This window comes from Magnolia sinica, chromosome 5 (genome assembly GCF_029962835.1).
Source record: "Magnolia sinica isolate HGM2019 chromosome 5, MsV1, whole genome shotgun sequence".
Lineage (NCBI taxonomy): Eukaryota > Viridiplantae > Streptophyta > Magnoliopsida > Magnoliales > Magnoliaceae > Magnolia > Magnolia sinica.
The window spans coordinates 15,076,714-15,099,157 of record NC_080577.1 but is presented as its reverse complement, the minus strand read 5'-3'; the positions used below and the strand labels follow the sequence as shown (position 1 = coordinate 15,099,157).

Here is a 22,444-nt window from a genome sequence, read left to right as displayed (position 1 = left end):
AGCACTGTTTCCTGTAACATAGTCCACTTAAGATCTGGACCTACTTCATTTTTGAGCTCATGCCCTAAAATTAGCTGGCGAATTGGATGAACGGACGCAAGTGGGCTTCATTTTTGAGCTCATGCCTTAAAATTAGCTGGCAAAATGGATGAACAGGCACAAGCGGGCTTCATTTTTTAACTTATGCCCTAAAATTAGCTGCAAAATGGATGAACAGGACAAGTGGGCTTCATTTTTTACCTCATGCCCTAAAATTAGCTGGCAAAATGGATGAACGAGCGCTAGTGAGCTTCATTTTTGAGCCCATGCCCTAAAATTAGCCGGCAAAATGGATGAACAGGCACAAGTGGGTCCCACATGAAGCAGCGTGGCATTATAATGTGTGAGGTTGGTCGTCCTTACTCTTGAGCTTATGGTAAGCATTTTATTAAACCGAAAGATATTTCTGAACTTGAAAACATGATTATTGTCTTTAAATAATTTAAATATTACTTACAAAATCTAAACAAACGGTTTATATTTTACCCACAGTTCTAACTTTCTTTATTTCAAATTCAAGTGAATTTGTTATTGTTATTTCTCTCTTACTTCTTCTATGTTGAAGTGCAATGCAAAAAATAAAAATAAAAAGTGCATTGCAAATCCAACGTGTTCTAGTTTTGAGCATAGGAGTAGTTCAATACATCAAGGTCAGGTCAATGTAAAAAGTATTTTTTTTAAATGAAAAACACAACTCATTTATTTAATTAGTTGACTCATATCCCACTATTTATGTTGTGGATTGATTATCAATTTTATGAGTAGGTTTTCATATAAATAATGTTTAAAATGCCGTGTGAAAATGTTTAAATATTATCTTATGCTTTTCTTGGATAAACCTGGGAAGAACTAAAAAAAAAAAAAAAAAAATTTACAGCAAAGAAAAAAACTACATGCTTAATGTAGAATTTACATTCCGATGCCTTTCTCGTTAATTTAGTAATTATCACTTAATGCTTTCATGGAAGTTGGGTCCACTAAGTGGGCAAAGGAATCAAGCGCTCGGGTGGACCCCACTATAACGTTTACTTAAATTCCCTCAACAACAAGGTGAGTTATCCCATGGTAGGTTCAAGGCTCCAAAATACGCTTCATTTGTGATTCAAGCGGATTATATGATTACACCCTGATCCATAGCTCAAGTGGTAGACTGAGTGAAAGATATCGATTCCCTAGTGGGGGTGGCTAACAGTAAAGTGTGAACTGACAGTAGAGTGTACTAACAAGCTAACAACAATTTTTATTTTTATTTTTAAAAGAGCAGATTATATGATTGAAAATAGTGTAAAAAGAGAACTCTTGTACAAAGTTGCCCAATACATTGTTTCCACTTTTGTGGCTAACCTAAATCATGATGGAATTAAGTTTTGGACCTTGGACATAACATGGGGTAATATGAGGTGACAACTCCTGGCAAGGCCTACCCCAACTTCTGATAGGACCCTTTCTGAAAAAGGTTAGGAATGCAAATTCCAAATTAAGTAGGTAGGTTTTTTTTTTCTTTCCAAAAATTACCCTTTAAAATATCCAACTATAAGTCAACTCCAACATGATTTCCTCGTAAACTGAAAATGCCAATTGTTTAGTTAAATTAATGTTTAGACTTCCCCATACTTATATCAATTACATATTATTACTCGAATTAGGTCTCAATCAGGTCCATTCTATAATGGCCCAAAGTGAACCCATTTCAATTTCGAAAGGTCTCGAATGTGACCTATCTACTAATTAGAGTCGAACTTCTAGACCCAGACCAGCTCCATGGTCCATTTGGTCCAATTCAACTAATTGTTAGGTAAGTCCAATGACCCATCCAATGACCTATTTGCACCCTTAGCTGTGAGCTTCTGGTGAGTCCTCTCATCAATCAATCTGACTTTCTAAGTGGAGCAAGCAATGATTAAATTCTTGTTTAAGAGATTCAACTAGTGAATGATATTCTAGGGCCTTCCTGCTAATTTCAAACTGTGTTAGGGTGGCAAATGGCCTGGCCTGGCCCGGCCCATATTTCAAAAATCCTGGCAAGTGGAATACTGATTACTCTAGTAGATGGGCTATGCCCAAAGATCTCTTGTACGATAAAATTAGTGGATAGGTCTCTTTTCAATTGCTGAGGTATTTCCAACCATCTATTATTTTTCATTGATCACAAATCAAACTGTTACAATGTACTTTTGGGCCAGCCATCATTATTAGTTGGCTAAATAAAATGGCCAAATTGTATAGTCGATTGCATTTTGGGATAGTCCATCTACTATGGGCGGTCCAAACTACCCATCCAGTAAACATCGGAATTGCAAAACTCCCGTGTATTCTCCAAATCAAGTTTTAGATTTTGGGAACAGTTACATATTGAGTGGCTTAATAAAGTTTTAGATTTGTCTTATTTTCTAACATCTTAACATGAACTTGTACAACAGATGTATAGAATGGATTTCACACAATCCTCATGGTGGGTTTTACATAATCTTGTCATAAGTGCTTCCTAATGATAGCGTGGTGCGTATGACCTACTCATGAAAGAAATGAAATGAAAAAGATACCTCCTATTGAAGGGCCGGATGTCCCATTTTCAAAAAGTCCATGCCTTTTCCCGTGCCTAATTACATGGGTAAAATTGGCCAAACACTTGCACTGAGCAGAGATGCTTTAATAAGGACCGTAAAAGCCCAGTAACTGATTAAATTATGGAACCCACTATAGCTAAGTCACAATTCCAAAATTAGATTAGTCGAAAATTCCTAATATCTAATTGATTGATGCTTGTTTGTCGAAAAATGATGATTTAATATTTTCATTTTTTTTTAACATCAAATAAATTCGCATCAATCAATTAATAGTCAAATTGACAAATTAGCACAATCTTTGGCTTAAGATCCATCTAAATTGGTACCAATGATTTAGACAATTTAGCTTTAATTAAGGGTTTAGGTTGTGAAAATTGTAAATTATCTATTTCATTATAAATGACAAGAATATCTAGAAAATATGAGAGATTTGTAGATACACACACACACCATTCATAGAACTAGCTATATATAGGATTTATAGTGTACATATCAAACATTGCATGTGTATCCAATTTCTAAGTAATTTTTAAGTGCTTACATGTCTTCCATCATAGTTTGCATCTATATCTTAGTTTAACTAGATTCTTCTTAGTTTATAGTAAATTTGGATTTTAACAAATAAGGCCTCAGCTTAGTCTAAGTCCCAAATGTGGTTTTTGGAAAAGGTTAAAATGACCAAATTGCCTTCTTCTATTTCTTTCCCCTATAAGGTGGAGTTAAACATCAAGGGCCTGCATGTAAGGGTGACAAGGGATTGGGTAGCCCCGCTTTGGGCCGATCTTAGCCCATGGGCTGCTCTTGGGCCTTGTATGCATTGCCTGATTGATTTTCTAGTCAGGCTTAAAGATAGTCATTTTAGCCCGACCGACCCAACTTTTTATATATCCTACGAATATTTTAATCCTTAGATATAACATCTACCGGAACATGAATAGCTGGTTTCATTTCTCTAAAATGTTTATCTTTTTTGCATGCATGGCCCACTTATAAACAAATAAATTAGAAATTTTTAAGTAATAAGGATTTTATCAATTTTTGGGTTGGGTCCGGATCTAACCATTTTTTTTTCAGATGGGTCCTGGACCTTCCATGCCATGTCCATGATGAGTCTGGCCTTGGATCTTAACGGTCAGGTTGGGCCGAGGGACTATCCTGGCCTAGATCAAACCCAGCCCATTGCCACCCCAACCCATGTGGTGTGTGTTTGGCATCCAAACAGTCCAACAGTAATTCCACCGTGGTGTTTGGATGTACCAAAAATCAGGCTGACCTTGGGCGAGGCCCACATGATGATAGGCTTGAGTCACTGTTCATCTAACATTATTGTGATGTGAGGCTGCTGAAAGGGTTGGATGTCTCACACACCGTGGTCTCAAAGGGATAGGCTTCGGTGGATCCTTGACTGTCGGGCCCACCGTGATGTATGTTCCTTAAATCCATACCGTCCATCTGTTTTGAAAACTCATGTTATGCCAGGATCCCAAAAACTAAGCATATCCTTTTCTAAGGTGGACTACACCATAGAAAAGTGGTGAATGACTATTAAAATATTTTTGTGGGCCCTGTAAATTTTGGATCAAGCCGATATTTATGTGGTCCCTTCATCCAAGTATCTGTGACCTTATAAACAGTTTGGATGGAAAATAAACATTCCAGTGATCCCCAATAATTTTTTAATGGTGGGTAGTCAACAACCACCGTTTCCGGTGGTGTGGTCTACATAAGACTTGGATTTGCTTAAAGTTTTTGGATCATGTCCTAAATTGAGTTTTCAAAGCGGATGAACGGCACAGATATAATACACATACATCACTGTGGGCCCCACAGTCAGGGATACACCGCGAAAATGCTTTAACTCCATATTTTAGATAAACGAAAAAAAGTAGACGAGGATGATATGACATTTCACCTGCATAAGCACCCGTTGTAACTTTTATAAAACTCAAGGCACTGTTTAGTGAAATCAGATTTCTTTATGAGCTTCTTTTGGTAAAATTCTATAGGCTTTTTACGTAATTAAATTCGAATCCGTTGGGCCTTTCGGACGCATATCCATATATATATATACCTGCAAGGCCAAGGTACCTGGTACAGACAGTTGGCAAATCGTTCTTGAGGTAAGAGCGAGCAAAGCTTACACCGCTTCTCTCTTTCCATTTCTCGTATGAAAACTATATTATATTCACATATATACATGTTGCTATTATTATTTATTATTACTGCAAATTTCTTAATTTCAACTCTTCATTTCTTCTTAGATATTTTTATCTGTATTTTTTAAATTTTTTGGAGCATACGGAGAAATGGGTAACTGGATATCCAAGGTTCTTTCCAAGATCAAGAAGATCTTTGAGAAAAACAGTACACAAAAAGCTGCTGCTGAACAAGCATGCAAATCATTTGATGATTCCAAGGTGGTTTTTCTTCCTTTCTCTTTGATTCTTTTATTATTATTATTATTATTATTTTATTTTATTTTTATTTTTTAAATTCTGAAATAAATCCTCTCTTCTAAAAATTTTCTTTTATGTGTGTATTAAGGAAACCATCAACAAGGAGTTCGAAGAGAAGAAAGCAGAACTCCAACCCAAAGTAATTGAAATCTTTGAAGCTTCATCCACTGAAATTAAGGTCAGGTATTTCTTTTTTAAAATTGGACCATATGGTAATATTTCTTGGTGAAATGATACATGCACCCTATGTTTTTTATACATATAACCTTTCTTCTACCATCAGTTCCATTCCCCTGTTTTTATTGGATATTACTAACTATTTTTTATAGACAATTGTGAAGGAACGAAAGGATGCTGGAATCAAGAAGAACTCAGCAGCAGTTCATAATTTCTTGGAGGAATTAGTAAAAATTGGTATAAATGGATAGTTTCTTCCTCTTTTTGTCTCCTTATTTTTCCCTTCTACTTGTAAATTTTAAAAACATAATTAATTTTAGAAATGATAAAATATTAAATTTTGAAATATGCTGTATAGAATTTTATATAGCATTTTAAATATGCAACGGAGTATTGTAAGTAATAAAATAGAGAACGTAATTTTATACTATCAATCAAATCTTACTTGGACTTAGAAAGTTGGATAGGCTCACGATTTCGAGCGAAATCATCATGTAGACTAAGGTTTAACTATTTTATAGAATGAAAGTTTGGTTCTAGAATTATATCAAAGGACAGCCATATTTCTATGGTCTTATAATATCTTTAATGAGCAAAGATCACTGGCACGGCTTTTTCACGGAAATGGCATTTGAGCGCTTTTCAGTCATAAAAGCCACGGTTGGCGTGGAATGAATGGACGGTCCAAATTGATGATTAATTAGCCACGTGTCATTTAAAAGCTTTAGGGACGTTTATTTTCCATGAAGCTAATGGCACTAGCTTGGCTATAAACTTGTGTGGTCCACGCGTCATTTAAAGGCTTCAGGGATGTTAATTCCCCGTACACTTGTAGATGCTAGCATTCCTATGATCGTGCGTGTTTTCCATGCATTATTAATTAGAAGTTTTGGCACATTAATTTCCCATGAGGGTGGGATGCTAGCATTCCTATAAACATGTATGGTCCACATGTCATTTAAATTTTCGGAACATTGATTTCCTATGAAGGTGGCAACCTTAGACTCTTATACGTGTGTATTTTAGGATTAATATAAATATTGGATGTGTTCTGGAGGTCACTGAGTAAAATTGATTCATATTTTAAGTGATTGAGTGGCCTGGAAATATCCAATATAAGTATCGATTTTAGAGTACAAGAAACTTAATATGTAATTAATCGATCTTTTCATTTATTATCGGCAGACTTTCCAGGATCCAAACAAGTCTATGAAGCATCTTCAAAATACGGGCCTATGGCAGTTTCAGGCCCAATCGTATATGTTTTTGAGATGGTGTATGACTTATTCAGTACAGAAGAGAAAGAAGTACAAGCAACAATTTCAGAAGCTAGCAAGGAGAAGGAAATTGGAGTAGAAGAAGAGGAAGAGAAAGAGAAGAACGTGGAGGAAAAGAACAGGGAGGAAGAAATAGAGAAAGAAAAATCTGAAATTGTGATGGAACTGGTGGAGCCATCAAAGGTCAAGGAAGAGGAAGAAATACCAAAGCCATAGAGATCTTGATCTCATGGTCTGTCTCCTTCTAGGAAACTAACTACCTTTGTCACATGAGTAGTTATTCTTTCCTTCTTTTTCTTTTTTCCCCTTTTCTCTTTGGGTTACTGTTTTCTTTCTATGCATGGATGTCTTCTTTCCTTTCTCATAGCTAGTGTTTTCAGTATCTTATTATCACTAATCTTCTTTTATGCCTGACTTGGATATGGAGTTCTTTTTCCTCTGTTGGAACTCGGGATCCAGCATATGTGACCATGTACTGGGTCCCACATGTTGAGTGATCAGATGATCAGAACTGTCCACGACGTACATGGGCTCTTGCCTATGCTATAATCAATGCCCACCTTAAGAAACTTAATTAAGTTGAACAGATGATTGGGGCCATCACAATCTGTAGATGAATTTCACTTGAGTGTTTGTTTATTGTAGGAAGAGTCTGTGGACAGTTCAAGTCAGTCACATGCTAAGATGGTCCAATGATATGAACTGTCCATATTCTTGTTACTATATAAATAAGCTGCTTTCTCATAATCATTCAGTAATGATCCTAACCTTTGAGTTTTAGTGTTGAATGCGGGCCATCGAAAATTTTCTTTCATGTTTTAAATTATATTAAATGCATATGTAGACGATGATGGTCACTGTCGTCCATTCAGCATAACTTTCTTATGGTGTCTGTATAGCATAGTGACCATAAAATGGACGGCTCCTACCATTAGACCACTCCGTGTGGGCCCCATTGGGCAGTGACATATGGGAAAATTAAAGTGATCTAGTGGAAAATTTTAGTACACTTATATTAAATGATAATTACATTAAGAAACTTATTAATATTCTAATTGACTATATGCGCAAAAGTACCCTCTATACACGATGTAGATATCGATGTATAATCTGCACATTGCTTGGATTAATTCGTCTGTGCCTACTGCCTCAAGATGAAAGAATCATTAAAAAATCACGGTATTCCGTTGTGAATTTAGAGGTTTTTTAGGTGTAATTTTATAGGGTGGCCCACTTTAAGTGTTGGATTGGCCTGATGTTTTGGATCGAGGCCAAACAAGGGAGAAGTTTTGGATCAAGCTGATATTTGTGTTTTTCCCTTTATTCATGTTTATATAACTCTGTGAACAGGTTGGATGACAAATAAACATAACGGTGGCCCCTGGGAAGGTTTCAACGGTGGTTGTCAGTACCACTGCCCTGCTTTTTGTTGTGTGGTCCACTTGAGCATTGAATTTGCCTTATTAGCTAATAACTTAAAACGATCTGGAAAAATAGATGGACAGCGTGGATAAAACCCATACATCACGGTGGGCCACATAGAGCCCCTGCCTGAACGGATTACTGTCCAGGCGGAGTAGGACGCAATCCGCTAAGAAGATTAATAAGTGTGTGTAGATATAGATAAAGGTGCATCTGGAAATCGGATTGCGTACTGAGTAACTCAGTACGCTCTGATCGTAACTCAGTTGGCCCCACCGTGAATGTACGTAGTCTATCCACGCAGTCCATCCGTTTTTCCATATAATTGAAGGCGTTGAGCCCAAAATTAAAGAATATCCAAAGATCAAGCATATCATACTACTGGAAACAGTGGGAATAATAATTTCCACCGTTGAAACCTTGTTAGGCCCCACGGTGATGTTGATTTGTCATCCAAACTGTTCAAACAATCTTACAAACATGGATGAAGGGAAAACATAAAAATAAGCTTGATCCAAAACTTCTGTGGCCCCCAAGAATTTTTCAACGATAGATCTTCAATTCACATTGTTTCCTGTGGTGTGGCCCATTTGAGCGTTGGATATACTTCATTTTTGATCTAGAATTCTAAAATTATCCCATAAAATAGATGAACCGAGTGGATAAAATACATAAATCATGATGAACCTCACAAAGTTTACTCATTACGCTAATTGTACTGGGTTACTCAGTACGCAATCCGCTTCCGTGCATGTGTGACTCACATGAGTCTTATGATGTCGTAAATTTCAGGGATTCCATTTATCCTAGTGCAGTACTTCAGATGAGTGGATTGGATGGTATATACGCACCATGGAAAACCCCACACAAAAATTGGACGATTTTAATGGTGTGACTTCCCATTCTAACTGTTTTCCTTGGTGTGGCTTGCATTAGTGTTGAATCCGCTTGATTTTTTAGCTCTGTAACAAGTCGATGGCAGGGAACCTAATGGATGGGGTGGATCACTTCTACATTAAGTAGTTTTGTCCATGTTCTTTATTACTACAAAAGTAGGTAAGCGTTTTTTATATTTTAAGGCATTTACCTTGTTAACTCTTTGACCATGTATATAAAAGAAAGAGTTACAGCAATTTTAGAATATAAGTGCAATTAGATGGATGATTTTGTAATTGTAGTATATTTGTTTGATTGTAATTTTTTTCTAATACAAAGTGTACAAAGGTATTTACATTAGAGTTTCTAATGCATATATATATAGGAAAACGCTCACCTGCGAACTGGTTCGTACATACTACATACGAACTTTTTTGAGAACCCATCATACGTGATGTGGATCCAAAATCTGAACCATTCATGTGAAGCAGCACCTCGTGAAACCCCCCAGGACCAAGTTTTACTTTGATCTAAAAGTTTGATGGGCCATGAAAAATGAAAACAGTTTCCTCCCTTGATTTGCATTTCTCTTTGCTATGGCCCACCAGAATTTTAGATCAGGGTGAAAATTTATTGTAGGGGGTGTCATGGGATTCCGCATCACATGGACCGTTCAGATTAGACACCCATGACACGTGTGCAAAGGTGCGCACGTGCGTAGGTGCGCAGGGGAGCATGACTCTATATATATATATATATATATATATATATATATATACAACACACACACACGGAAACGCTCACCTGCGAACCAGTTCGTACGTACTACGTACCACTTTTTTGAGAACCCATCCTACCTGATGTGGATCCAAAATCTGAACTGTTTATGTGAAACAGCACCTAGTGAAACCTCCAGGACCCAAGTTTTACTTTGATCTAAAACTTTGATGGCCCATCAAAAATGAAAACATTTTCCTCCCTTGATTTGCATTTCTCTTTGCTATGGCCCAACAGAATTTTAGATCAGGGTGAAAGTTTGTCACATAGGGTTTCATGGAATTCAGCATCACATGGACCGTTCAGATTAGACACCCATGACACGTGTGCAAAGGTGCGCACGTGCGTAGGGGAGCATGACTCTATATATATATATATATATATATAGGAAAACGCTCACCTGCGAACTGGTTCTTACGTACTGCATACGAACTTTTTTGAGAACCCATCGTATGTGATGTGGATCCAAAATCTGAATCGTTAATGTGAAGCAGCACCTCGTGAAAGCCCCCAGGACCAAGTTTTACTTTGATCTAAAAGTTTGCTGGCCATGAAAAATGAAAACAGTTTCCTCCCTTGATTTGCATTTCTCTTTTCTATGGCCCACCAGAATTTTAGATCAGGGTGAAAATTTATCGCAGGGTGCTTCATGGGATTCCACATCACATGGACCGTTCAGATTAGACACCCATGACACGTGTGCAAAGGTGCGCACGTGCATAGGTGCGCAGGGGAGCATGACTCTATATATATATATATATATATATATATATATGCATTAGCTATGTATATGCATTAGCTATGTGTGTTCATAGCACAGATATAAGTCCGTACATTGTAATTTTTTCTTTAACTTGTTACTTTATTACTAATTGCTGGCTGGGCTGGGAGGAAATGCAAATCAAGGAAGAAATTGTTTCCTTCTGCAGTGGCGTACAAGAGTTTTGTATCGGGCTGAAAGTTGAGCTTTTGAGGTTTCTAGGGGTGCTGCATCACGTGAATCGTGTGCAAAGGTGTGCCCGGGTGCTCACGTAAGAAAGTGAGCATCTCTCTCTCTCTCTCTCTCTCTCTCTATATATATATATAGGCAACGGTCCAGAATCTATAGTCAACAAGCCATCAACGGAACCACCTCAATTCAACGGGAAGGACACATTCTAATGATCCAAAACATTCCATACTCAAAAACTCAAATCTGCTTTGAGACAAACCAAGACATCCATTACAAGAAAGACGACCTCCTGACAACTGCGACAATAGGATTTGCTTCTTTGGATTTTCTTAAAAAATGGACCAAGGTTTCAGCAAGCAGCTAGTAGAGATCATGAGCAGTAGGGCTTAAAATTGCAGCATGATTTCTTGTTGTTAAATAAGCGGACAAGATTAATCATGTTTACTTCAATCAATAACATAATTCGGGGCCACAGCTAAAATCCTTCTCTCACTAGACGAAGACGGCTCCCTTGCTTCTTCACCCTCAGCTGCTGGTGCTGGTGCTGAACTCCTTCCATCGTCTATAACAATCAAATGTCCTTCCTTTTGTATCAATCTCTGCATTGCGAGGCGAATGTAAGATCAGTTAGTTTTTTTCAGTTATGGTAGAGAATTGATGCTCTTGATTTCTTGCGATCTTCAGTTGGTTTTTTACCTCTATGATGGCCCTGATGCATTTGACCTCTTCCACCACCTCCTCTGAGGAACTGTAGGCTCCTTGGGTGTTCTGCTGTTCCACGTACCAAACAATCAAATCCTTCTGCTTCATACCAGCCAACCCACTTCCTGTAAAAATAGACAAGCCACGGATTCACAAAACTGGTATTTGATAGCTTATTGACTACATTCCAACAAGCCCAAGATTATCACTGCAGAGAATAAAACGAATTATTACTCATTTCCAAACATTGAACATGACCATGATGGGAGCTTAGCAGTATTTTACTACCTCTTCATTAGAACTAGGGTCATTTGTTATCTTATTCTAATGATGGCTAAGATTAGATTGAAGGGTTGAGATTGTTGTTAAGTTAAAATTGGGTTATAAACAGTCTGCAATGAGCGTTCACATGCTTCTCTTTTTATAATAAATGAATATGCCGTTTGGCGTGGAGCTTGTTCACCTCTTCCCTTCTGTCCACTCTTGGGCAGATTTGAGTCCTCAAATTTCCATCACCTGGTATACTTCAGATTTATATGCATGCACATATGATGTATTACTATAATTCTATGATTGGTGAAACAAACTTGAGGCATGGTCACCAACAATCATTGATTCAATGGGTTGTCATGCCGACAAATTACATATGGGACATCAGAGCCGTGCATGAGGTGGTCCAGACTATGAAGATTACCTGGTGCAAAATAGGCTGCTCTACTCATTGGGCAGGCCAGACCTGTATGTTGAACTAAGACCATTGGCAGGTCCGATTCAAAATGTCTACTGTTTTTGTACCAGCTCTCAGCTTGATATTTGTACTAGGTGATCTTCATGGTGGGGCCACCCATCTTATGCATAGGTTGAATGTCCCCCCTGTAGATGTTGGAATGCCTTCTGGTTTGCATGTGAATGTTACATGCAGTGGGTGTGGGCGATCATTCCTTGATAAACTTTAGGTATATGGTGCCTGTCTGTGGTAGGGATGAAAGTCGGGCGGGTTGGGTCGGGTTGGTGCTCAACCCTAGCCCGACCCAAGGTTCCTATACCTCAACCCTAACCCAAGCCCAACCCAAGCGGGCTCAGTTGGGTTGGTCGGTTGGATACATGATAATATTTTCGTAATCATATTAGTCTATATTTTCAATATACATCTTTTTTTTTTTTACGTATGATTTTATTAATTATATATGCAGTTATTAATCGTAAAGAACTTCACTTTTTTATAAATAAACAAGCTAAAATATAGGACAACTACTACTTTAAAAGTCATGTTGTATAACACGCAATCTATTTGGGAGAGAGAAATCCGGCATATCTTATTAGCTTGAGTCATAAAAAATGACGCAGACTAATGAAATCCAACAGCACTGGAATTTCCTGTGCCTTCAACACAGACGATCCGCACTCAACTATAATTTACAAGTAACTTATATATCGATCAGGTTCGGGTTGGGTCGGGCAACCCAAGACTTCAACCCAAGCCCGACCCAAGTTTTATCAGGTTGGTGTTTATATAGCCCAAGCCCGAGACCGAACCCGATGCATTGTGCCCGAGCCCAACCCGATGTCAGGTCTGTCACGGGTAGGTCGGGTTGAACCCGCCCGACTTTCAGCTCTAGTCTGTGGGCCAATTAGTGAGGCTGCAGATGCTTTGTGTACATGCATGTGAATTAATAAAGATCAACTGCTGCACTTATTTTTGTAAGCGCTGAAGTAGCCAATCAGTTGCCCCAGAGCCAGCTTCATCTGACTAGGAACTTTCTAGGTTGACAATAGTTATTGCATTTCATGAACTAGAGGTCATCATGACAGCTAAACAAAGATGGCAATAAGAAAGAAAACGGAGATGGCAAGGGTGCATGTGGTATACCATCTTGCATTACAGATTCCTCATGCTGACGAAGCCGCATCACCAGAGCTTGAGTAACTCTCTGAAAATGCTCTTCGGTTATTACTAGTTTCTTCTTCTGTTGACTCCCAGGCCCTTCACCATTTCCTACAATATCAGAAAGATAATATTAGTTCCAGTGAGAAAGCTGGAGCTGGATACATTAAGGGCCCATTTGGATACCACCCAATAAGTATATTTTTAAAGTTGGTTTGATAAGCACCATTTAAAAGTAACTTCCGTGATGAAAGTTGTCTCCACAAGTTTTTTTTTTTTTTGTTTTTTAAAACTTCTTAGCTTTTCTACTTCTCTCCATGTGATGGATGGTCCATATCAAAGGAGGCTCCACATGATGAGTGGTCCACATCAAAGGCAGGCCACACATAGTGGATGGTCCATATCAAAGGTGGGGCCCACACAATGGATGGTCCACATCAACGGTGGAGGCCACATTATGGATGATTCACATCAAGGTGTGCCCGCATAATGGATTGTCCACATCAAAGGTAGGCCCCTAATAATGAGTGGACATAATGAATAGTCCACATCCAAAGCAAGCTCCCCATGATTTATGACCCACATTAAAGGTGGGGCCCACATGATGGACAGCCCATGTCAAAGGTGTGCTCCACATGAGTGGTGGATATTGAAGGTGGCCCCACATGACGGGCAACCCACATCAAGGTGGGCCCTACATGATGGATGACCCGCATCAAGATGGGTCCTACATGATGGACGGTCCACATCAAAGGTCAGCCCCTAATGATGAATGGTCCACATCCAAGCAGGCCCCGGATGATGGATGGCCCACATCAAAGGTGGAGCCCACATGATGGATGGTCCATATCAAAGGTGGGCCCCAAATGATGTATGACCCACATCAAAAGTGTGGATGATGAATGGCCCACATCCAAGGTGGGCCCTGCATGGACGGCTCACATTGAAGGTAGCACCCACATGAACAGTCCACATCAAAGGTGGGCTCTATATGATGGGCGGTGGATATTAAAGGTGGGCCCCACATGATAAATTACCCATATTGAGGTGGCCCAAAATGAGGACGGTCAGTCTCACTTGATGAACGACCCACTTCAAAATTGGGTCCTGCATGATGGACAGTCCACAATAAAGGTGGGCTTGCATGATGGACAACCCACATCCAAGATGGGCCCCAAATGATGGATAGCCCACATCGAAGGTGGGCCTCACAAGGTGGATGGTCCATGTTGAAGGTAGGCCCCACACAAAGGACGGGGCCAAGGTGGGCCCAACATAATGAATGGTCCACATCAAAAGTTGGGTCACATGATGGATGGTGGATATTAAGGGTGGACCAAACAAACATGAGGAATGAGTACTTATGTGATGTTGGAAACGAAACATACTTTTTAACTTTTTGGTTGATAAGTATGTTGTTCACCGAACATACTCATCTGTTGAATAAGTAGAAACCAAGATAAGCTACTTAAGGCACAAGTAACTTATGTAAAGTAACTTACAATCCGAATGCCCCACTAACGAAGACATTAGACTTTCAGCTCACCTCCATTCTCTGAAGCTGGCCCTGGATCGGCTGTACTTGGTGGAGGAGCATCGTGTTGATCAGCGCCTCTATTTCCTTCACCACCATCTTCTTCTTGAAAATCAGACAGATCAATCTCGCTTGATTCAACACTATAAGTAGATTTTTAAAAAAAAAAAAAAACACCCATGAATTCTATGGACATAAGATGAACACAAAGCAGATTGTGTATGTGCTGAAATCTTCTTGCCTGATTATGGATGTTTGTAGCAGTCTCACTGCCACTAGTACATGTTTTTCCTGCACCTATAAACACCCAGGTAGCTAATGAATAACATGATTGCAACAACATGAGGGGTTCAAATTTTCAGACCAATAACAATCCAGTTCTAATTAACAGCCCAAATATTGGATTCAAAGGAGAGGAGGATTGGAATTTGAGCTGAAAGGAATCTAATACGCATACATAACATTAGTACCAGAGTACATGCTTCTTAGCATACCAGGGGCTCCAAGCAACTTCGGGCAATGGCTTCAGACAACCTGATCAATGCCTCCAGTTGTCTAACTGTCATTCGATAAGCAACTCTACTTCCAGGAGCTGTATCACCTCTGCGAAGAGCTACATATTTATCTACCAGCACTTTTCTAGCTTCCGAGCTTAGCTGCATGAATTAGATATCTGTTAGCAGGTGGATGGAACAATAGAATCAATCTTGTCTCAAGAAAACAAAGCTTATTTGAAAGGAAACTAAACAAACCTTGGGTTTCAGAGTCTTAGCATATGCAATGTAACGCTTCAGTTGTGCAGTGGTGAATGCTGGAGCAAGCGCCTCTTCACGCTTCTGATGAACTCTCACGATGTGGTGTGCAATGTCGTAATCTATTTTATCATCTGGCTCATCAATCATAACATACACCAGATCAAATCTTGAAAGAATGGCAGGAGGGAGGGCCACGTTGTACTGAAAAACAAAAGGAAAGGATCAACTTCCGTTTTCTAAATTGCATAAGACTACAGGCAGATAGGTGATTTTTTATGCTGAGATTTTTCACCTTGAGTGGTTTCGATTTGTCGTATCGCCCACCAGTGGGGTTAGCAGCTGCTAAAATGGATGTTCTAGCATTTAGTGTAGCCTGTATGCCTGCTTTTGTGATGCTTATGGTCTGCTGTTCCATGGCCTCGTGAATGGCAACCTTTAATCACAAAAAGTCAGAACTCCAAACTGAAACTTGCTGGAGATGCAAATGCTAGAAAGGGAAAAAGAAGTACCTGGTCTCTGATGTCCATTTTATCAAATTCATCAATGCAACATACGCCATTATCAGCCAGCATTAGTGCACCCGCCTGCAATTGGTTGAAAAGAAGTTCACTTAGGTTGGCAATCAGCCAATTATCTAAAACTAGAGAATTGAGATCTCCACGACACAAATATGTCCAATTTTATGTCAGATGAAAATAACTTATTCCACAAAATCAACAAGCCAAGTAGAACCTAGGTACTAAATCATGTACGATTCAAATGAAAGCCATACTCCATTCCTAGGCAACCAAATACAAATTGGAAGGTTTTCCATAGCTTGTTCATGAGTTAGTAATGCAGGGGCATTTTCACACAGGGCTCAAGTGGGATAGCCCGTGGGATGCAGGGACACACTCGAGGTGGGTGACCCATGTGATTTGGAGCCCACCGGGAAAGTCCCGTTATCGAGACTCCTCACCGGGGGTGATTAATGCGTATTTCACACCGGGCTCGAGTGGGGTAACCTGTGGGATGCGGGGACACACTCGGGGTGGGCGACCCGTGTGAGGCGGTACCCATGTGATTTGGGGCCCACAAGGGGGGTTCGGTTGAGGTCCTAACCCATGCGATGTGGGGCCTGGGCTATGAGATAAAAGGATTAATTTGTCATACTCTAACAGTTCGAGCTTTTAGAGTAAGTGGTTAATTGTCCTGCATCAAATTGGTATCAGAGCGGGAGGTCTCGTGTTCGAGACTCCTAACCGGGGGTGATTAATGCAGGGGCATTTTCACGCCGGGCTCGAGTGGGGTAGCCCGTGGGATGCGGGGACAAAACATTTCCAGAAACATAACTAAGAGATGCACTAAATTCCCTTTTCCCAGAAAACTTAAGATATGGGAGAAACAAAGGTGAAACTAGGGAAAATGCAATATAAGCATCATTAAAGAAAAGGCTTTGGGAAACTTGAGATCTATTTTCGGTAACCATATTAAATTTATTTTCTAAAAGAATTGAGATGAAAGGAATTGCAATCAGTAAACGCCATTACCTCAATACAGAACTCCCCAGTTTCTGGCTCCTTGGCCACAGTTGCTGTCAACCCTGCTGCAGAGGAGGATTTTCCAGATGTATAAACAGACCGTGGAACTAGGCTTGCAGTATACCTGCATAATGGATAGTCCATTACTTAATAATAAATAATAGTAATAAAAGAGTCATACCAACTAAACCTCATATTCAGCAGCAAACAGGCAAATCAGACTAAGGAATTTGCCATGGACATGAAGCAGAGAGTGAGGATGCGGATCTCAATACAAATGCTGTAATTGAAGCATCTCCACTCAGATGAGATTATGCTGAAACAAGCACATACTACATGGTTTGGAAAACTAAAAGAACATTAGATTGACAGACATACTTGAGGAACTGAGACTTTGCACAGCTAGGATCACCGACAATGCAGACATTTATGTCCCCTCTTAGATTGATGCCTTCATGAGTGAACTTATGTACTCCACCCAATAGCATAAGCAGGATTGCTCGCTTGATATCTTTGTGACCAAAAACAGTGGGGGCAATGCTGTCAACAAGCTTATTGAAAAGATCAGTGGTATGCTTCATCCTCTGTACTTCATCCACCTCTTCTGCCTGCCACACAAATAAAAAAGGGAAATTTGCAAGGCAAAGATAATCAATTTCTGAAAGACTACTGCAACCCGTGCACCAACCCAGTACAGACTCTAGTTCTTATTAAGCGAGTCCTGTGAAACTAGTAAACTGCGCCTTGTTGCAAAATCATGGATATGTTTTAATGTATTAACAAACATCAACACTAGGCATTATCATGAATAGAAAGCTTGTTCTAATGGTGGTTGACATGTTTATCAGGTCACATATAAGAATGAAGCGTCCATCTTTTGGTTGTTGATATGCTTATTCCATTGAAGCGTAAACCAGTCCAGTTTTAGGCAATGAGCAATAATTAAAGTGTGTTTGTGGATGATCATGCTGTCATGTGAAAGGCATTCTTTAACATTGTATCAGTGGGCTCCCTACTATTCTTTGCAGCCAATTACCTGAGCATGTCCTTTTAACCTTTTCGTATGATGGCAGACATCTGTGTACCTCAACAATGAGTTGGGTTATTGAACTTTGAGGCTTCACTAAATAACTCATGAGTGGTGTGATGCTATGTAAGCTTGTTTATTTATTAAAAGGCATTCACCAAGGGCATCGAGAGTCGTCTATCGATTTTCAAGGATAGTCGTCTAGTTTCAACCCTCGGGTGATTTTCTGACCAAATGTCATCCGTTAATAAAGACAGTGAATCATGTAACTTGAAAGCATGGCTCCCATTTCTTTAACATGTCAATCAGCAGAGAAGAATCACATACTATAATTAAAAAAAAAGAAAAGAAAAGCAGAGCCTACAGTCAAAGAACTCACCGTGAACTGCTGGCTGTCATCTTCATCAGCATCCTTCTTCCTGCTCCTAACATCGCTGTCCCTTCTACCATTGGACACCTGGACATAGACCATCAAATAAACAATCTGTAGATGACCAATAAGAAATATCGCCATTGGTGCCTCTGGAAACACAAGTGCAATTGGCACTGACCTGCACTGAATTTGCAATGAATGCAAGACGATATGATAGGTCTCTCACACCCAATGCCCGAAGACCCTTAACACCTTCCTGCCCACCAGAAGCATTCTGTCTCTGAGATGCTTCTCGTCGGCATTCGGCCCTCTCACCAGGTGAAGCCAATGCCATTATGTCTGGTATGACGACAACTGTTCCTGTGAAGATGACCCTACAAAAGCCAGGAAAAAAAAAAAAAAGACCATCAAACCAAATTAAATTGTAACGGGCAACAGAGTACCCAGAAAAGGCTCCACAAAGGATGTCAAAGGCATTGAAATGGGAACAAAATTTTGGGAAAATGTGGAATTCCAATTAATTTAGTATTTCTCTTACGTATCTCCTGCTCTAGCCTGCTCAACAATCTCGTGGCGGAGGATGACATCCAAGGACCGTGGAAGGGAGCCAGCTGGTATCTCACTTGAGGTCTCTTGCATCCGAACCCTTTGCCAATCGGCAAACTTACTTTCTTGCCGAAGCAATGCCCAACCATTCCGCTTCTGACATGTTGCATTGACACAAATTATAGGCTGCATCAAAAATCAACATCATTAATTACCGAAAAAAGAATAGCTATTGGAAAACAATTATACAATCATAAAATGTTTAGGCCAAAAGTTAGTACGGTATCATTCAGGTTTTCAGTTTATAAAGTGGATCCCATGGTTCAGTGATCCGAACTATTAGTGCAATGGGTCTCACCGTTGATGACCCATGCACCAGAAATCCCCCAGATTGGAAGTTCCTAGCTATATAATATTTGACCTTTTTCTTGGTTGATTGTGAACTGTTGCTGTATTTCTCTTCTGATGGTCTATGTTGTCAGCTAACTATGCAAGATTAAGGTTCTTCCAATCTGGGGAGTTGGCGCATGGCCATCCGTATTGGGACCCATATTATCAATTGTAGTCCAAAAACTTGTTTTCAAATCAAAACCAGACCAAGTGGAATTGACTCGATTAGACTTTGAGTGAATAAATGAGAAATTCATTTCCGTAGAGCATTGTCAAGTTTTTCAATTTGAGTAATAAACCTGGCAAGTCCAATTACCAAATGTTTCCATGTTAATATATTTTAAATTTAAAGTCATTATTAATTATCAATTTTTTTCATTTGAAATTTTTAAAGCAACAACTTTGCAGAAAAGAGAATGGGAACTACATCCAGTAGGGAAAGAATTCCCGATACAAAAAAGGCATGCATCCACACCCTCCCCAGCAAGAATGCCTGCCGCATGATTAGCCTCTCAACACACCTAGACAGACGAAATGTTTAACCTAGAGACTAATGCACCAATCTAGTAAAAGATGAGGGATATCTCCCATGGTACTGACTTGAGAAGAAGAGGCCTTGATGGCTCACTCACAAAAATCCTTGACCATTCAGGAATAGCAATGACCTCAACAATGTTCGCCTGCCCACTTACCAGCAAATCCTCTATCTTCTCTAATGAGTAATAACCCCACCTAGGCTCCTAATTACCAAGAGAGGAGCACCGATTTTCAATTTTCAAACACAAGTGGTGAGCTTGTCCAACTACTTCTAGATTTAGTACTTAGTGATTTTGAACATGACTAGCCCACAGCTATAGTCTATCTACAGTGTCCCCCGGGCTGTGGTGACCATCAGATTAGTGGCCTGGAAAAATTGAGCAATGTTCCATGTTCAATTGATGAAAATCACAGTGATTGAATTATCAGAATCGTCCAATGACTACATTCTCCATGACAGACCATGTATATGGCAGTCCGCAAGAACAACAGTCCCAACACACAGAGCACAGCACGATAAAACATCCCAACATATCAAAGGGCGGAAATCAGTAAATTGCAATTTTTGAGGAATGGAGCGCACCTCGGTGTATTTGAACTGCTGTTCGACATTCCTGATGATGGAACCGCATTCCAAGCACTTGAAGGTCCCTTGTAGAAGCTCTGGCCGGACCTCACTCGTCCGTGTCACAACCCCAGTTACGGAAACCAATTTCCCGATTTCAGCTGTGGTCAGTTCCCTCAATCTGCAAAAATAAAAATAAAAGCCCAAATTTAAATAAATAAATAAATAAACATGGAACCAAACACAAAAAGCCCCAAAATTAGGATCGTATTCACCTCTTCAAGAGAGGAATGTTGTAGAAGGCGACGTTGATGTCCTTGTTAGGGTTATCGTCCGCAATGAATGTCGGTCTCTGCTCCATTACAAACCGCTTGCAAGCGTTCCTCAAATACGGCTCGAATCTGTATGAAGAAAAAAATCGTAATTTTTTTTCCCTTTTAAGGAAAAACGGAAGCAAGGAATCGAAATGAGAGAAGGGCGTTTCAGTCACCTCAAATACTCCTCGGAGATGGCTTTTTGGAGGAGGTCATTGAAGCGCATGACGTGAGAGAAATCAATGAACATTGTCGTCGATTCCTTCGATTTCATGGCCTCGATCTCGGATTCGTAGAAGGCCTCGACGGAGTTCGGATCGGCCTTGAAACTGAAAAAAAAAAAAAAAAAGGAGAACGGGCGATTAAAGCCACATATATACAATGTGTGTGTGTGTGTGTGTGTGTGTGAGAGAGAGAGAGAGAGAGACCTCTTGAGGAATTCTAAGAAGATGTTTTCGACCCGAACGGCTTTCTCGTCGACGAAGAAACCGCCGAAAGCGTCCATTATCTCTGTTTTTCGGGGATTTTTTGAGGGAGGAATGAAGAGAGAGCTTCGAAATTTAGGTTGCTGCTGGTGATGAGAAGAGGACTGTCTTTTGGCGGGAAGGAAAGCGCGGGGAACAACGGTTTCCCGCCAAAATGCTGGGCTGTAGCCTGCAGGGCTGCTTCGGATGCATTCTAAAAGGACGCGGATTGCGTCCTACCAGGCTCTGTGGGGCCTACCGTGATGTAATTATTTTATCCACGCCGTTCATCGCTTTTATCAGATAATTTTAATTTATTGCCTTTAAAAATTGAGGCAGCTCCACAGCTCGTGGGGACCACACCAAAGGAAGCTGCAGTTATAATGACATCCACCGTTGAAATCTTTCTAAGGGCCACCGTGATGTTTTTTACCATCCAACCTATTAATAAGGTCATGTAGACGTGGATGAAGTGAAAATACAAATATCAGCTTGATCCGAAACTTCTCCAGCTCGCGAGAAGTTTTTAATGGTGGACGTTCAATCCCCACCTTGTGGTCCACTTAATCCATGAACCTGCCTCGTTTTATGGTTCATATCTTAAAATGATCTGATAAAAACGATTAACGGCGTGGATAAAACACTTAAATCACAGTGGGCCCCACAGTCCCTGCTCGGATGGATTACCGTCCGGGCGGGGGTAGGACGCAATCCGTCGACTCATTTGTCAGTATCGTGCGATTTAATGAATTGTGGTGACCCATCCTGCTCGACTGTCTCGCCGATGCAGAGCTATCCCTACCATCCAAACTGTGGGCCCATATGTAGATGGAGTATATCTCTAAAATCACGCCGACCAAGCAATCCCTGGCAATCTAATCAGTCACTATCAAATGGATGGTTAGGAGCAAAGTAGTGAGTTGCCTGATTTAAGCGAGAATCAAATTGTTGGGATCATCTTTTCTGTGGAGTTCTCGGTTATCTTCCGTTGGGTTGTTGAGCGATTTGGATGGTCTAGATTAATGAATGCGTTTGAAGAGCCACCACCATTTAGAAAATGGTTCAAAACTAACATAGGAGTCATATCCATTCCTGCCGCGCTCGCTTTGCCAAGGGTTCCTGCATTTTTTTTTCCGCTTTTCATGCGTGCGATTGGGAACCATCAGCCATTGATCGACACCGACGATACGGTGGGCATCGGCATGGATGGCCCGTGCAAAAAAAAGAAATTGACCATTGTAAACCCTACCTTTAAACCAGTGTCTTTTCTGAACCATCTCAAAGGAAGA

General features: G+C 40.0%; 2 protein-coding genes across 2 annotated transcripts; one reads left to right on the top strand and one right to left on the bottom strand.

The window, feature by feature from the left end:
• The first annotated feature begins 4,727 nt into the window (after window positions 1-4,727).
• Window positions 4,728-6,927, top strand: LOC131245535 (plasma membrane-associated cation-binding protein 1-like). The gene is made up of 5 exons (XM_058245060.1): window positions 4,728-4,772; window positions 4,900-5,023; window positions 5,151-5,240; window positions 5,392-5,476; window positions 6,425-6,927. Exons 2-5 carry the CDS (start codon window positions 4,913-4,915, stop codon window positions 6,730-6,732), a joined length of 594 nt encoding a protein of 197 aa, XP_058101043.1. The 5' UTR covers window positions 4,728-4,772; window positions 4,900-4,912; the 3' UTR covers window positions 6,733-6,927.
• Window positions 6,928-10,707: 3,780 nt separating this feature from the next.
• LOC131245534 (DNA replication licensing factor MCM6) lies at window positions 10,708-21,281 on the bottom strand. The gene is made up of 18 exons (XM_058245059.1): window positions 21,120-21,281; window positions 20,868-21,020; window positions 20,653-20,778; window positions 20,396-20,558; window positions 18,878-19,071; window positions 18,518-18,713; window positions 18,346-18,423; window positions 17,318-17,547; window positions 16,949-17,063; window positions 15,929-16,003; window positions 15,712-15,852; window positions 15,417-15,620; window positions 15,159-15,320; window positions 14,906-14,961; window positions 14,677-14,807; window positions 13,116-13,241; window positions 11,240-11,370; window positions 10,708-11,142 (listed from the first exon to the last, which is right to left on the bottom strand). Exons 1-18 carry the CDS (start codon window positions 21,194-21,196, stop codon window positions 10,990-10,992), a joined length of 2,511 nt encoding a protein of 836 aa, XP_058101042.1. The 5' UTR covers window positions 21,197-21,281; the 3' UTR covers window positions 10,708-10,989.
• Window positions 21,282-22,444: the final 1,163 nt, after the last annotated feature.

What these genes read in the sequence shown, in the direction of transcription:
- LOC131245535 (XM_058245060.1), top strand. Translation starts at nt 4,913, where the DNA reads ATGGGTAACTGGATATCCAAGGTTCTTTCCAAGATCAAGAAGATCTTT. An exon ending in CTTCATCCACTGAAATTAAG is followed by an intron (nt 5,241 to 5,391) that starts GTCAGGTATTTC and finishes TATTTTTTATAG; the next exon opens with ACAATTGTGAAGGAACGAAA. An exon ending in GGAGGAATTAGTAAAAATTG is followed by an intron (nt 5,477 to 6,424) that starts GTATAAATGGAT and finishes TATTATCGGCAG; the next exon opens with ACTTTCCAGGATCCAAACAA.
- LOC131245534 (XM_058245059.1), bottom strand. Translation starts at nt 21,196, where the DNA reads ATGGACGCTTTCGGCGGTTTCTTCGTCGACGAGAAAGCCGTTCGGGTC. An exon ending in ACAAATCGAAACCACTCAAG is followed by an intron (nt 15,621 to 15,711) that starts GTGAAAAATCTC and finishes TTTGTTTTTCAG; the next exon opens with TACAACGTGGCCCTCCCTCC. An exon ending in GGAATCTGTAATGCAAGATG is followed by an intron (nt 11,371 to 13,115) that starts GTATACCACATG and finishes CTATTTTTACAG; the next exon opens with GAAGTGGGTTGGCTGGTATG.